Source organism: Accipiter gentilis, chromosome 30 (assembly GCF_929443795.1).
Source record: "Accipiter gentilis chromosome 30, bAccGen1.1, whole genome shotgun sequence".
In the NCBI taxonomy this organism is placed as follows: domain Eukaryota; kingdom Metazoa; phylum Chordata; class Aves; order Accipitriformes; family Accipitridae; genus Astur; species Astur gentilis.
Genome location: NC_064909.1, coordinates 15,458,335 through 15,473,563, shown reverse-complemented (window position 1 = coordinate 15,473,563; position 15,229 = coordinate 15,458,335). Strand labels below are relative to the sequence as shown.

The 15,229-nt window shown below is 44.2% G+C and overlaps 1 protein-coding gene across 7 annotated transcripts in view; it reads right to left on the bottom strand.

Moving 5' to 3' along the window:
- Positions 1 to 13,924, bottom strand: part of STUM (stum, mechanosensory transduction mediator homolog) — a 49,424-nt gene extending 35,500 nt beyond the window's left edge. For all 7 annotated transcript variants that reach the window (XR_007510117.1, XM_049833652.1, XM_049833655.1 and 4 more), the window contains exon 1: positions 13,687 to 13,924. Coding sequence is in view for 6 of the 7 variants with exons in the window: in XM_049833652.1 (XP_049689609.1) it covers positions 13,687 to 13,873 (187 nt within the window). In the remaining variant the exon portion in view is untranslated. The remainder of the gene's footprint in view (positions 1 to 13,686) is intronic.
- Positions 13,925 to 15,229: the final 1,305 nt, after the last annotated feature.

The following is a 15,229-nucleotide window of genomic DNA, read 5'->3' as shown; positions in this document are numbered from 1 at the left end:
GATACAGAGCAAAGACGGGACCTAAACTATGGTTAATGGTATCCCTGTAATACCAATGCACGTATTTTTAAATGTTATTTTTGCCATTCTTCCCTGTTGAGAAAGAGAAGTAAAGACAAGTTCTTTGTTCCGATCATTACGGTTTATCAAAATGACCTTGGTCATTGCCTGAAGGCTTTGCAATGCTGATGAAATGCTCCTGCAACAGCAGGAAGACATCTAAATTTGATGTTTCTAGCTCCTTTCATATTGCCTTTCTTCTTGAGGGTATCTTTTTTCCAACATGACAGTGTTTGCATGGCTCAGATGAGCCCTGTTGCTAAGAAACAAGTCCCAACTGTGCCTTTAAAACTCTGCTTTTAAACATACAACTCGAGGAAATATTTTTCTTTTCATTACACTGTATTGTGTGTTTTTATTAAGATTTCTTTTAACTCAGATTTGACTGTTGGGATTACATTTCTATCAAAACCTTCTGAGATAGGACCCATTCTTTTCCTGTTGTCTGTACAGTGCCATGGGCACCTACACAGTTGTATAAATTATGTATTTTAAAATAATACATTTTAAGATCACAGTAAGGCCCCATTTTGCACACAATTCTGGTGTAAACAAGAAGGAATACAGTGGAGCCTACTTACTGCAAGTATCTACCAAATACTAAACTACAAAGCACAGTACAAATCAGTGTTCTTTCAAACAGCAGCTCTAGGGTGCATCGGTGCTTGCTTGGCTTTGGGTTTTGGTTTTGCGGTTTTTTGTCATGTACTAAAACATGCTGAAGTCCCACTTGTGTGTACAAGATAGTCTGTAGCTTTCACAGGCGTAAGGCAGATCATAAGATCACATGAGGAAGTAACCAGCACATCTGAACTACACATTGCCTTGTCCACCCTATTTATTGTGTTTTCACTAATGCATGGCACAGATAACACCTTGCTTCCTGATGAGCACAAAGTCCAAGCATGATGGAGGTAGGTCATTAAAAGCAGTTTCCTTGGAAGAGAGTAATGGAAACTAAAGTACGGCTGCATGATTTGAGGCACTGAATCGCAAGAAGTCCATATAGATTCTCTTGCCAGTTCTGCCACCAACTTCCTGGACAATCTTCAGCAGGTTATTTTCTCTGACTTCTCCATTCAGACTGCAAACAGTCTAAATGCATGACATCGTAATCCCTGTCTAAGTGTGTGACATGTCCCCATCCCTGGCAGTGTTCAAGGCCAGGTTGGATGGGGCTTTGAGCAACCTGGTCTAGTGGAAGGTGTCCCTACCCATGGCAGGGGGGTTGGAACTAGATGATCTTTAAGGTCCCTTCCAACCTAAACCAGTCTATGATTCTTTAATTCTTCCTTCATATTTCTGTATCATAACAGGACCTGAGTGTCTGCACTTTACAGTGCTACTGAAATAATAATGTAGTAAAACCCTGCTCAACTACCTACTCAGCACTTCTCACACCGGTAAATAGTGGACTTCTCAGGAAAGTCCTAAATCACAGTCACTGGAATAAGGTCTCGTGTCATTTAAGTATCATTCCTTTTACAAAATACACTAAAGAACATTTACTACTGTAAGATGAAGTGTCATAAATATTTAAAACAAAACCACATTTGTAAGGGAGAAAGGAAAGTAAGTTTTGTGATGCAACAGCCTCAGATTTTTAGCTTTGGTTGCTAGCTCATTTGGGAAATACAATTCTCAGTCGGTGTCCTACTTGGTACTGCAACTTAGGAAGAGTCTTCTCTGGTTTTAAGTGCAATGTAAGAGCTCAGTTCTGCAACTCTTCTTTACAGTAAGTAATACTTATTCAAAGGAGCAACCGCAAGGGGCCAGCTCAATGATACAAGAAGCAGCAAAAATGGTTCTGGAGGCTCAACGCTACATTGCTTTGCATGTCGTGGATTCTCAGTTCTGACAAGTGCGTTTAGCTTGAAATGGGAACATTTTATACTTGTTTTGCACTGGTTCAGATGACTGTTTGTTGCTCCAAGCAATGTGACCTGGATCCCACAGAGCAATGAGAAAGGGGACATTCTCTCTGTCCAGTTCTGCCTTAGCACACAGAGAGTAAATGAGCACTGAAAGAACACCCAGTGGACTGAAAGCACTGATGTGAGAGCAGAACACATACACACATGGTATGGATTTTCAGTGGTACCATGTATACCATATTTTAGCTAATACAGAGAAGAAAAATCTTTTATTCCTTGTGCCAGTAATACAAAGGGTGGACTGTTACCATTTACTCATCACAGCTTCAGTAAAAAGGTTCACTTGCTGAGCAAAAGCGGTTCCTGGGAACTAATGCTCAGTCTAAACTCCATTCCTGGCTCCACCACAGGTCTCTTCTAAGTATCAGCTGCACACAGCACAAGGAGACAGATCCTACTTTTAACTACGTTGCCCTGAATCTACCATCCAAAGTGGGAATACTGAGGCTTAACTCTGATGGAAATGAGAAATTGCATGTTGGCACCTTTGTGCCTGAGTTATTTGGATCAAGATGGGTTGGTGACACGGAATGGCTGATGGCTGAACACAAGAGTCCTCCCCATTCTTCTATCCACACCCATAGCTTGGTTCAAGCTCTGCTTTGCACTTGTACAGCTATCTACACATCTGCAGCATGGGTGTAAAAGAACGCTGGTCTTCTGTGGCAGTATACAATGTAAGGAGCTAGTCTTTAAAAAGATTTAGTATTTGTTTTCTAAAACCCCTGCTAAGCCTTCTCTGGTATTGATCAGTTTGTCGGGTGCAGAGCTAAAGAACAGAGACATGCAGCAAAAAACAGTATCATCCTTGCAATACAGACAGGAAAATGTGGCAATGCTTTCACAATTAAATAGATCAAGAGATAATGTAATGGCCCAATCCATAGCATCCGCACTAACTAATTTGTCTAACTACATCAAAACCAATGTACCTACTCTTTCAGTGGATTACTCGATAACCAGTGTGGTCCAAATGAGTTTGGAAACAGGTCTGATTCGTCACAATCATTTCACAAAGACAGAAAGAAGGTATAGGGAACCATGCCGATCCCACAGCTAGAAAGGGATTTTCTTCTGGCTACACCTCACAAATGTCTCAATGTGTGACCAGTCCTTTCTCACACTCCTAAATCCTTTGTGACCTCCTCCCACTAGGACAGCAACTCCAGAGTGGGTTGCAGGGCAATGAGAGTTGCATGTCCTTACAGCTGCTTTGTGTATGTAGATCCAAGGAGGTCCAGCTGTACTTTTAGGTAGAATTCAATCTCCAGATTCTTGGAACCAGTTTTCAGTGGAAAAGAAACTTAAAGCTTCCTGACTCCAAAACAGTGTTTGCAAGAAGATATGGGGAAAAAACAAACAAACAAATTTTTCATTTACAGGGAATATAAATACATAAACCTTGATCCAAGAGCTTATTTTATCTTAGTATAAAGAACCTGGTCCTGACCACTGTCAGTGAAAGAGGTCTGACTATATGGGCCTCTCCGCATAGTGATTTCTATGGTGTCAAGTTGCCATCTCCTTTCCCCAACACAGCATAGCAAATACAATGTTGGATATTCACACACAAAAAAATCATGTTTATGGAAATCAAATTGTCATGGCAACAGAAGAGGTCTTGCAAGTATTTTAAAAATAGCAAATTCACAAAACCCATTTATGAAATCTAAAATCCATTCTTTTATGAATGCACTTAAAAAAACAGATACAACAAATTGTTTTCTACCTACATAAGGGAGAAATCATTTAAACCCAAGATCTCACCTCACCATATGGGCATATGTAATAGATATATGCATACAAATAAACACATATTTTAAACTTAAAACAGCAAAACTGTTTCAGCTGGACAGTGTTATACTAATGTGATCATTGGGCTTATTTTATTTCAGGTAAAATATTTTCATATAAATATTATGATTTGTCCTTTGTAAAATAACTCAACTATTTAACATAGTAAACTTGTAACAATGGCTCCTTATAATCTAGTTTATTAATCTTCATTAAAATCTCAGTTCTTCAAGGGCTTGTAACACTTACCTAAAAATGTACACTTTCTTTAAAACATTCTTATTTAGTTCAATTGAAATTTTTTCTAACATGACCTCAATATTAATCTGACCATTTAGCCTTTGCATCCTTTACAAACTTGCATGTGTTATAACTGTAACAAAATTATTATCCACAGACTCAGAGCACTAGTAAGTTTTGTGTGGCTATTCATCTATGCTTGTGGCAAACTGAGAGCTCAGTCTAGATAAATGACAAGCTGGTGAGATGCTGGATAATTATACATTTAAATACATTTAAATTCCTATTCCCAAAGACAGCAGCCTTAGTCCCCTGCACAGTTCCTTGTATAAGCATTATTACTGAAGTTAGAAATGCAGTACAGGTTGAACCCCTGCAGTGAACGCAATTATGTTTCCAAGAGTTCCTCTGTTGATCGTATTCACTCTTTCCTCTAGCAAGATTTGACCATGATCCACTCTGGGCATATCCTTTGGGTATGCTTATAGTGGAACTTTTAATTTAAGTTGGTGTATTACCAATCAGCTTTCACCAACCATCTCATTTATATTTACTAGTCTGGATATTTCATGATTATATGCTCAAAGACACGAGTGTCCATGATTTTGTCTAGTCTGGCAGAGTTGTACATCAGTTAGCAACGTATCTACTTTTTTAATTTAAAAGCTCAGTATCATATGGTCATCCTCCAGTGCTGAGAAATCATCAGTCAGGTTCTCCAAAACTGAGACTGTAAAAAAAAGCCATTCATTTTCTACCCCCATCATGCCCCGCCCTCCCCCCTTTTTTTTTTTTCTTTTTTTTTTTTTTGAGACAGGATCATAACTTCAAATCCTGCTCCAAAGCCAAGAGAGTTATACTTTTTCTTTTCTTGGAAGCAGAGATTCTCACCTAATCAGGAACCTCAGGGTACAGGGTTCTAAGGAAACACCAAATATTGCGAGTCAGGATTGCATTGCTAGGCCTTTTGAGGGGCTGTCAAGTAGTTAGAAACTGTTTGGCCTGTAACTCCCTTGGAATGGGAAAACTGAACTTTGAACTGCCTTTATAACAGGACTACATTGCTGGAGGAAGGAGGGTGAGAGCAGCTTCTAAGTGGTAAGACAGAGAGAAAACAATCTGTGGAAATGAGTATTTTAAATCAAATATCCAAGTTCTGCCTACTTATTTTTTCTTTGACTCTATACACAATGAAACCCAGTAAGTTTATTACATCAGAAATCAACATGTGAAACATAACTAGGTAGAATGGCATGTGATTTTTCTCAAGCTCTTACAATATTTTCATTTTGGGGCTCCTAGTTAACACAAATGCTCAAAAACCCTGGGAAGAGTGGGAAGAGGGATTAACTCCTTCACTTAACGAAAAAGCTCCCAATCTTCAGCAGAACCAGGGAAACCCAGGTTTCACATTCCTGGAATCTCTAAAGCAAGCTCGGTCAACACAAACTTTTCTTTCTCATGAGAGGCTGGGCCCGTGCTGATGTCATGTCCTGGGTCTGACTTGTATTCAGCCAAGTCTACGGCTGCTGTACGATGCTGGCTCCAGCTCTCTGCTAAGGAATACTGCTGCCACACCAGCTTCTTTATGTGTGTATCATACCACAACTGCTCCAGTTCACAGACCAGCAACTGAAAGGCAATTGAGCTCCAACTGCAGTTTCAAATGAGATGTTGGACTGTGAACTGGAGTAGCTGCAGCAGAGGTGGGCATTCCCTTCTGTTCCCCTTGCTGCTGGAGCAGTAACTTCCAGCAGAAGTTGTGTAAGGCACAGATAATGTTTTTAACTGTCAGTAAGGTTTGCCAGATGAGAGAACCTTTATGTTAGTAACATCCCAAGTCCTGGCCATAGGTACAACACTCTAAACTGGTTTACCGTCTTCCAGATACGGGCTGGAAGGCACATCTTATTGAAGAGCGGCTGAGGAGTCTGAGTTTGTCTAGTTTGGAGAAAAAGAGGCTGATGGGTAACCCCATTGCTCTCTACAGCTTCCTGAGGAGGGGAAGAAGAAAGGGAGGTGCTGATCTCTTCTTCTCCCTGGTATCCAGTCACAGGACAGGTGGGAATGGTTCAAAGATGTGCCAGGGGAGGTTTGGACTAGATATTAGGTAACATTTCTAGGGTGGTCAAACACCGGAACAGCCTTTGTAGAGAGGTGGTTGATGCCCCAGGCCTGTTGGTATTTAAGAGGCATTTGGACAATGCCCTTAATAACATGCTTTAACTTTCAGTCAGCTCTGAAGTGGTCAGGCAGTTGGACTAGATGACTGTTGTAGGTCCCTTCCAACTGAAATAGTCTATTCTGTTCTATCTTTATTGACCAGCATTTTTGCGCAGTGCTACAACTGAGTACATATGCATCCACTGTAGTGGTGCAACTGTGTAACTTTAAAGTTGTAAAGTTCTAAAATGAAGACAAGTCCAAAGACAGAAGAAAAAATGTTATATGTCAGATTGACTTTGTATCTCATAGAAAAGAAGCAAGCTCTTTTCCTTTTCTCCTTTCCAGGTTACCTCTGAATGAAAGTTTTCATAAATTAATTGCAAACTCCAGTCCCTTTTACAAACTTAGGGACTATTTTAGAATCCCTTTACCATCCAATCACTTGTTTCTCCACAAAATTCAAAATTGTATACAGATTCTAAAATTCACCTTTCTGCTTTATGCCAGCTGCTGCCACCTACGGGTGTGTTTGTGTTCCGGGTGCTGCAGCGCAATTCCATGGGTAAGAAAGAGACTGAGGAACCTGGTTTCTGCTTGCTGCTCCTCCCTTGGCTATCCTGAACAGCTCCACAACTCTCAATGCTCTTTTCATGCTGGAACAGAGATAAAATGGCAGGGAACTGCTGCAGGCAATGGTGCTTTATCGGAGTTTGTAAATCTCTCCAACACCCACTGATCGAAGCAGAAGAACAATTCGCCTCCATCCTGCAATCCAGACTGGCCAAAATTCACCCTCAAAAGCATTCTCCTCATCCAAGTTACTTCCGTCTTCAAATCCTTTCACTCCTTTTCTCCCTTGCTGCAAGAAGTTCCAGTTCTTTGGCCTTCTCACCAAATCTCTGTGAATGTACTTTTCTCCTTCTGGGCTTGATTCTCTATTTTTCTCCTCATCACACCCTTCGTCTGGAACAGCTTTCCAGGCTCTTTAAAATTCAGTTGGTTTACTTGGCCATTTAACAGCTCTTCTCTGCTGTCTGCTCCCACCTTCACTCTTAATCTTCAAGTACATCTGTCCAAATTGCATTAAATGACAAACGAGACTGCGAGATGCTGAGCAAACGCTGTCTCCTTACGTGTTTGTTAAGTAATGAATACCTCCACAGAGCTGCTTCAATGACAGCAGTGAACAAAAACGTCACTGGCCATTTCTTTTGTCTTCTATTTTGATGGAAACAGAAGGCATGAGGGAGGGAAGAGAAACTTGTTTGCATTTAAGTTGGTCTAGCACTGACAGCAATTCAAAAGCAGCAGCACTAGGTTAGTGCACAGCTTGACAGTGAAATGAACCAAAAAGTCGTTATAAACACAAGTAGAGCTCAACAGCTGACTTTTACCAACTGCAAGGACTGGAGAGCAAAACCTGACCAAAGGACACAAACAGTACTAAATATTTGGACTGTGACAGAGACTGTACTCAAGAACAAGGCGTTGCTGTGCTTTTGCCGTGTATGCCCATAACTGCGTTTATAAAGCAAGGGCCACAAAAGGGTGATGAGTAAGAAGGCATGTACATGTATGACTATTATGGCTAAGTGGATAAACGGAAGGAAAAGATCCAGTGTAAAACACGTGAAATGAAACGGAGAAAGAAGAAAAATATATTAAGTATTCAGGCAAGTATGGGCTAATAAAATACAGCTGCAAAGCGGAAAGCAGCTTTCTTCTAAAATATAGCAGGGCATGCCACTGGACACTGGATTAAAACTGAGGGTCCATGCCAGATCCCTCAGCAGAGAAAAAAACCTATTGTTTTTTTGCTGATCAGATACACAGGCTGGAGTTGTCTCAACCATGGGTCTACAAACTCAAAATAATTTGGCATTTATTCTGATCACAAATTATCTGTGATTAGTTTTCCAAGCTTGTTTGTCATTCTAGATGGTCCAGACACTTGAGGGCACAAAAATATTCCAGACTACCCTGTGCTGGCAAGATCATTAAGTGACTATTCAATATGATCAGCCAAGTAAGTTATATAAGATATTTAGATTTCTCACTTAAATCTCTGTTTAAACAATAAAAAAAGGAAATCAATGGCCTTCTCCATACTGACAAGAACAGGACCTGCAGGAGTAGAAACCTGCAGATTCAGTTGTTCTTGTGCCCAACTTCACCTCACCATGAGGAATATATACAGCACAGCTGATACCACTGCTACCAGCAATGGAGCAGTAACCTGGATGCACACATTTTATCACAGGTCTCCTTTCCTACCTTGCACAAGCAGATGAAGAAATTACCATAAAGAACTTCTTGATCTTTTCAGTGGAAAATACAAACCCCAACAGAGTGAAGTCTACTGACAATAGGTTTGTTTTGTTTAATTATGCTCTCATGAACAAATAGCTTGTTTCTGCAGACTACCAGTAGTCTATACATCACAGGCTGAAAGGCAATGTTAGCTAAAGAGTTCCAGCAGTAAAGTTCACAAACACAAATTCATACAAACACTTGAAAAACCTTTGTTATACACAAATGAGCTTGTAAATCACCCAGATTCATTGATTTACATGTCCATAGGAAAAAAAAAAAAGATTTAAAAGGATCGTAAATGCCAAAGCAAGTTTGAGATTTTAATGCACAGATGTCTGAAAGCCCCGATTTCTTTTCTGCAATATTTGTCCTACTATAGATAAGAAAATGTGTTTTTCCTTGAAATTCTTTGTTTCAATAATGAAGGCAATGGATATTTGCTTGAGGCATCTATTTACCACTCCAACAACAAAAAAATGGGTATTGATAATTTTATGCAGATCTCATCCCTGCAACTTTCCTTAGTGTTGTGTTCTGTACTTCTATTCAGCTCTTTGGAGAACTCATTCTGCTGAAGAGAGCCGTGGCTTCTAATGAGAGCCTTCTGCAGATGCTTGGCTTCTATAAATCGAGTATTAAAGCCATGTTTACATGGCTGAAGGTCTAGCCCTTGAACTCTAACAAGGCTGAAGCAGAATAAACAGATGGTAGAAGACTCGTGATATGGAGCTGACACACCCAGGGACAGGCGAGCTATATACCACAGAAGAAAAAAGTTCAGTGGTCTGGGAATCACCCCTTCTTTCCCCAGCTGTCTGTGAGACGCTGTCACTCATGATGTCCTCCACGGCTATTTCATGGCACATGGGTGGCTGCTCTCCTACCTTGCACTAACATAATTTTATGCTACGTATTTCAATTACTCCCTGCATAAAAATAGTATACATGTATAATTCAGGCTGTGATCCAAAAGTCCACCCCCTTCCTGACAGAAGGGATTAATCTTGGAGAATACCTCATACTTTCAGATAATTCCACTCACTTCTCACATTTCCCTCAAGTTCTCCCCCTTCGTTTCCCCCCTCCCACACACGTGATGTCGAGGGAAGGAAAAACGGGTAGGAAGGAGGGCAAGATTCCCATGTATCAGCTCAGGGAATGACAAGGAGCCAGATCTTCTCCCACGCTGACTGGCACGCGGCAGCTCCAAGAGAACACTGTCTGCCAGCTAAAGGGCATGGCCAGCCCCTTCTCTCAATTGCCATCTGCAGCACGTACCGGCTGGAGGTGCACACTGCTCAATCCTGCGGGAACTGAAAAAGAGAGCATACACCACCATTTATCTCTGCTGGCGTCATCATCTTCCATTCTCCAGAGCTCATCACAGCATGATTTGGCACAGAGGCCACAGAGCCTGCTCCAGAAGCCCTAAGCCAAACTAGAGGTTACAGTGTCTGTGGCAGAGGGTGCCTGTGGTAGAGCTGGGATGCTGGTAGACAACAGCATGATGACTTTTGCTACAGCACTCGCTGAGAACACCAGCTCCCTCTTCTCCCTTTCATACTACCTGCTCCTTTTATGAACTTGTGCTAGCGAGACCTTTGTTATAGCTCAGCCCTGCAGCCCTATCAGATGCAGATAAGGAAGACTGCATCGGACCATGGAAAATTCTGATCCGGGATGTCTCCAAGTGGTTGCATCTATCATAGTGAATGGAAGCAGTGTGTAATTTCAAGGCTGTTCTGCAAAGCAGATTACAAGTAGATGGGTTGATCAAGCTTTTTTAGGTTGTATTTGATCTGAATTTTAAGTTTTGGCAAGGCAAAAGTTAACATATCCCCTGGGTATGAAAAATTTCCAAGGCGTCTTTTGTAACATACATGCAAAGAGGAATTAATACCCAGTTTACAACGCATCTTAAAACCTGCAGTTCTGGGTTACTACATAAAAACCTGAAAATTAACCAACTGAAAAAAATAAACTGACTATAAACAAAGAGAAAGTGTTACTTCTCCTGTCCAAATACAGTACTACTGCAAAACATAAAGCAAAAAGGAAAAATAAACTGGATGTTTAAAATTCTCAGATTTCACCTTCATAGATGACTTCTGTAACCTAGAAATGATAATTTAACTCAAAAAAAGTAGAGGCTTTCAGATGCTGAGAGACTGAGTATTTGATAGCCTGCATTGGAGCACAGATTCTATTTGGATATCACTAGTTTGAGGTACTGGGCACTAATGAACACCTCAAATGCACTGGTCTCCAAGCAGTGGAACACTTGGTTTATTCGGTTTCCCCTTTTCTTGTCTATTCCAGTGGCTTCTGACACTTCATTGCAATCGTACTGCAGAGCCTACACATGAATGATAACCATGTGCAAAACAGATGAGGAATGAATTCAGGGGCTGAAAAATAGAGAACTTCCATTACCACCTAAACACAATCACACTCTCCACCTAAACAGGCAAAATATACAGCAAGCCTGTGAAACATCATTTTAACCTGTTATAAATCTGGACTACAGGAACTGATGGGAATTTTGCCATTTACTTCACTGGGAATAGACTTACATACTAGATTTGAATACCTCACACCACTGGAAATATTATTTATTTTACAAGTGTTGCTCAGCTCATTGAGATGGCTGAAGTGTGACAATGACACAAGATCTCTTTTTACTGTGACTATTCCTGCCAGTAGATTTGTGTTCCTCCTGTTTCCCCTTGTGTGTGGGCTATGTGATATACGACAGGATATAGCTGAGATTGTAAATAGCTATATTCTAGTCAGGTATATTATCTCAGAGTAAATTTTCTATCAAAATGAGTACAATATTAGCAGTTTCATTAAGAGAATGGTTCATTTACGTATGGACTAAGTGCTATGCTTTGCATACAGAGTTTGGGATGCATCTCCAAAACAATGCTTTTCCCCAGTTTGTGAGAACACCACATGGAAGGATTTCTTTTAAGTTGTAGTTTGTTTGTTTTGCTACTTTTGCAACAGAAGATCGGGACGAACAGTGGTATAGGCAGCCAGAAAGTGCCACTGAAATCAGTGCATCAAATGGAAAACAAGTTTAAAAAAAAAAATCTCCGCCTGCTAAAAAATACAAAAATAGAATTAAAACCATTTTGGGCTGGTCCAGCCAGTTGGTGATAACACAACCAACATGGCTGCAAAGTCCAGATTCAACTCTCAAGTTTTCAAACCAGCATGGACTGGGAGCCCTGTACACCCACCTTCAGAAAGGAAGCGCTATCTGCTGTCATTCTTTACTGACACCTTCTGTGTGAGGGAAGGCACACCACTGCCTGCCTCCAGCAGCCATGCAGCAGCAGCCAGAGAAGAGCGCCGGGCAGATAACCACACCTCAAGCCAATTCTGGCATGAGGATGGCTTATGGGGACCTACCATCCTAGGATGAAGAAAGAACACTGAGGGTTTTCTAGTGTGCTGTGCAAAGCAGCACAGTGTGAAGTATAAGATCCTTCAAATGAGGAAAAAAAGGGCACGGTAAGTCAGGTTTTTTTCTCATACATCTACAGTGAAGATGTAGCATCTTCCAATGCCAATGGAAACCCACATCTTCACTTTGAAAGCTCTGGCTTTGAACACCTCTCTCTGAAGACAGTGGGGAACTAAGTGCTAAATAACAATAACCTAAAACCCCATGAAAGCACTCAACTGGAGAGCTGCTGTTTGATTCATCATGCCAGGTTCTTCAGGTGGCTGCACACAAGGGCTGTGAAAACAACACACCTGAGCACACAGCATTACATGTGGAAGCACATATACCAATGCCATTCTTTCCACAGGAGAATTCTAAGGTATTTCAAAAGATGGAAGTTTTCCTCTGGAATACATCTGTAGGTTCAGAGCAAAGACACTGGAATAGCAATGGTTTGTATACGTTGCACACAGTATACCACTCAGACTTAGGTAATACTTTAATGAGAAGAACTTTAAGAATTTCAGATTCATTAAAGAATTAAGCCACCTGAAACACATGAAGCAGTTAAGGGCAGGGCGCTAGCTCTTTAAAAGCAGGGCAAGCATGGAGATAATCCTATACCACAAGCAAGGCTCTTGCAGTGGCTATAGTAGCAGAAGTTGTGGCTAGAAATGGACTATGAGAGACTCAAGGTATGGGCTAATGGTTTTTGTTTTGTTTGGGGTTTTTTTTTAAATGTGACTGTTTTGCTTGCAGCTAGGATACTTGTATTTAGCCTTGTGTCCCGGGTGCCTTTGTAGTGTTCAAACTCTAGGCTCCAGTTGCAGTAAGCAAGTATTTTCTAATTAAAAAGGAGGAAAGGGAAACGCAGAAGGGATTACAGCCACAGCTTAGGGATGCGTTACCCGAGTCGCTCACTAGGGACTTCATGTTGAGAAACTGTGAATCCCCAGTTTCTCTGGACATCGGTTCCTAAGAGTAGTGGTACAGGATCAGCATTTTTCAGGGGTCTCCTTAGGAAACTTGGAAAGAGGGGCTCCGAAAGCTCGTCTTTGCTGGCGAGCGACGTGGCCGCTCTGGTCTCTGTCCTCTGACTAAAATTACAGTTCGCAAGAGCCCGAACAACTGTAGCCCGTTCCCGAAATCGCAGGATTCCCAGCTCCGGGCCATGCCCTGCCTGAAGGGAAGGGAAGTGTGGGAAAGCGCGGGGGATGCTCAACCCCCGAGGCCGGAGACCGGCCTCTGCCCCGCTCAGTCACCCAGCTGAAGCCCCACGGGGGTCGGACGGGTGCCCTTCGCCCCGGTCACCGGTCCCTGCCTGCTGCCCGAGGAAAACATGACACGCACACACACACACACCGCCGCTGCCTCTCCCCGAGTCGCACGACGACGGCGGAGCCCGCGCCGCCCGCCTCCCCTCCGCGCTGCAGCGGACGCTGCCCCGAGGGACGGGGCGGCCGCCGGACCGACGGCTCTCCGCCCGGCCGCTTCTTCCCCGGGGACCCCTCGGCGGAGGCGCCGCCCCGACCCCCGCCGTAAAACTTTCCGCCGGGGCGGAGGGGCTCGCTGCCTCCCTTTCCTCCCTCCCCTCCTGCGGCGCCGTCGGTGGAAAGTTGTTGCCGCCGCGGCGGGGTCCGCCGCCGGCAGACCCCCGCCCCGGCTGCACGACGGCGGCGGCGGCGGCCGCCCTCCCGCCGCGCCCGGGGCTGTGGAGCTCCTTACCCAGCCCCGGCACGAAGGTGTTGAGGAAGAGGCAGATGACAGCCACGGGGAACGGCATGTAGGGGATGGCGGCGCGTAGGGGGCCCTTCTTCTCCCGGACCTGCACCACCACCCCGCTGGAAGGGGCAGAGCCCCGGCTGGGCTCCCCGGCCGCCGCGCTCTCGCCGTCTTTGGGGAAGGGATCCATGGCCGGCGCGGCCGAGGCTGGCGGTGCCCCGGCGGGCTACCCAGCTGCCGCCGCCGCCGCGCGCTCCCGCCGCCGCGCGGCCCCGCCTGCGCGCGCGCGCGCTCGCTCGCTCTCTCGCTCCCTCGCCTGGGTGCCCCCCGCGGCGGACCCCTCCCCTCCCGCCCCGCCGTTCCCGCCCCGCCGGCCGCGCTTCAGTCAGCCGCGTCCCCTCCCTTTCTCCCTTCCCTCCCTCCTCGGGCTCTCCGCTAACCGGGTCGGGCTTACCCGCCTCGGCTTACTCCGCGGTCGGTCACCGGCGGCGGTTGGAAATGCCCCCGCCCGGTCGCCCGCCTGCCTGAGGCGATTGGAGACCAAGGGCCGCGCTGCCTCCGCCGGCTCGCGCCCTTTCTGTCAGGACTGCCCGCGCGCCCGGCCCCTCACACACAGCTTCCCTCTCACACACACACACACACACCCCGCCCCGGGCCCGCCGGCCTGGGCGCCGACACCGAATTTGCCCGATTCCTCCGAAAATCGGCGGGGAAAGCGGGCTGGGGCTGTAGCCAGGCTGCTGCCTGCCCGTCCGCTTCCCGGGCGCGGCCCTGTGGCGGGCGCGCTGAGGTGAACACCCCTCGGCAGGCTGTTGCTCGCCCGGACCCGCCCGGGAGGTGAGGAGGGGGCGAGGAACTGTTCGTTCAGTTTAACCTTTGGGAAGGGGAAAAGCCATTTCAGTACGAGAGAGCATAGAAGCGGTGAAAAATAATGCCCTGTGCGGTTTTAAAAATAGCTGTGCTCTGAAGGTGTAAGAAAAGGTGTAAATTAAGCCCACGCTCGTTTGTTGTTTGAAAAACCCTGCTGTAAGGGGGAAGACAAGGAAAAGGGAGGAGAGTCATGAGAATTAGAAGGAAAGGAAAAGAAAAATAAACCCCTGAAAAGCTAATCGCCGTTTGGGACAGTGTGAAAATGTATCTTAATTCACATCGGTACCACTAGATGAAATATCCTTTCGTAGGGCTGGTAATTATTGTTCAGCACACAGTTTAATGGATGAAATGGTAATAGAACTTGAACATGTCTGTAGTTAAAAATGATGATGAGGCTGGTCATTGCAGATAGGGTTCAGCAGAGAAAACAGGGAAAATATTAAAGACATTAATCCTGATATAAAATGTACGTGTGACACATACAGGATTTTTGCATAAGAGATAGAAGGTAGCCTGTGTCTTACTGTGCATTTCAGAGCTGTATTTTTGCTGAGGAATTTAGACCCCAATGGAAAATCTTGAAGTACTATATATATGCCACAGGAATGCCACCTGACAAACACATGATTCAACAGTTTAATTGATTTCAGTACAAATTAGTACAATGAAGTTA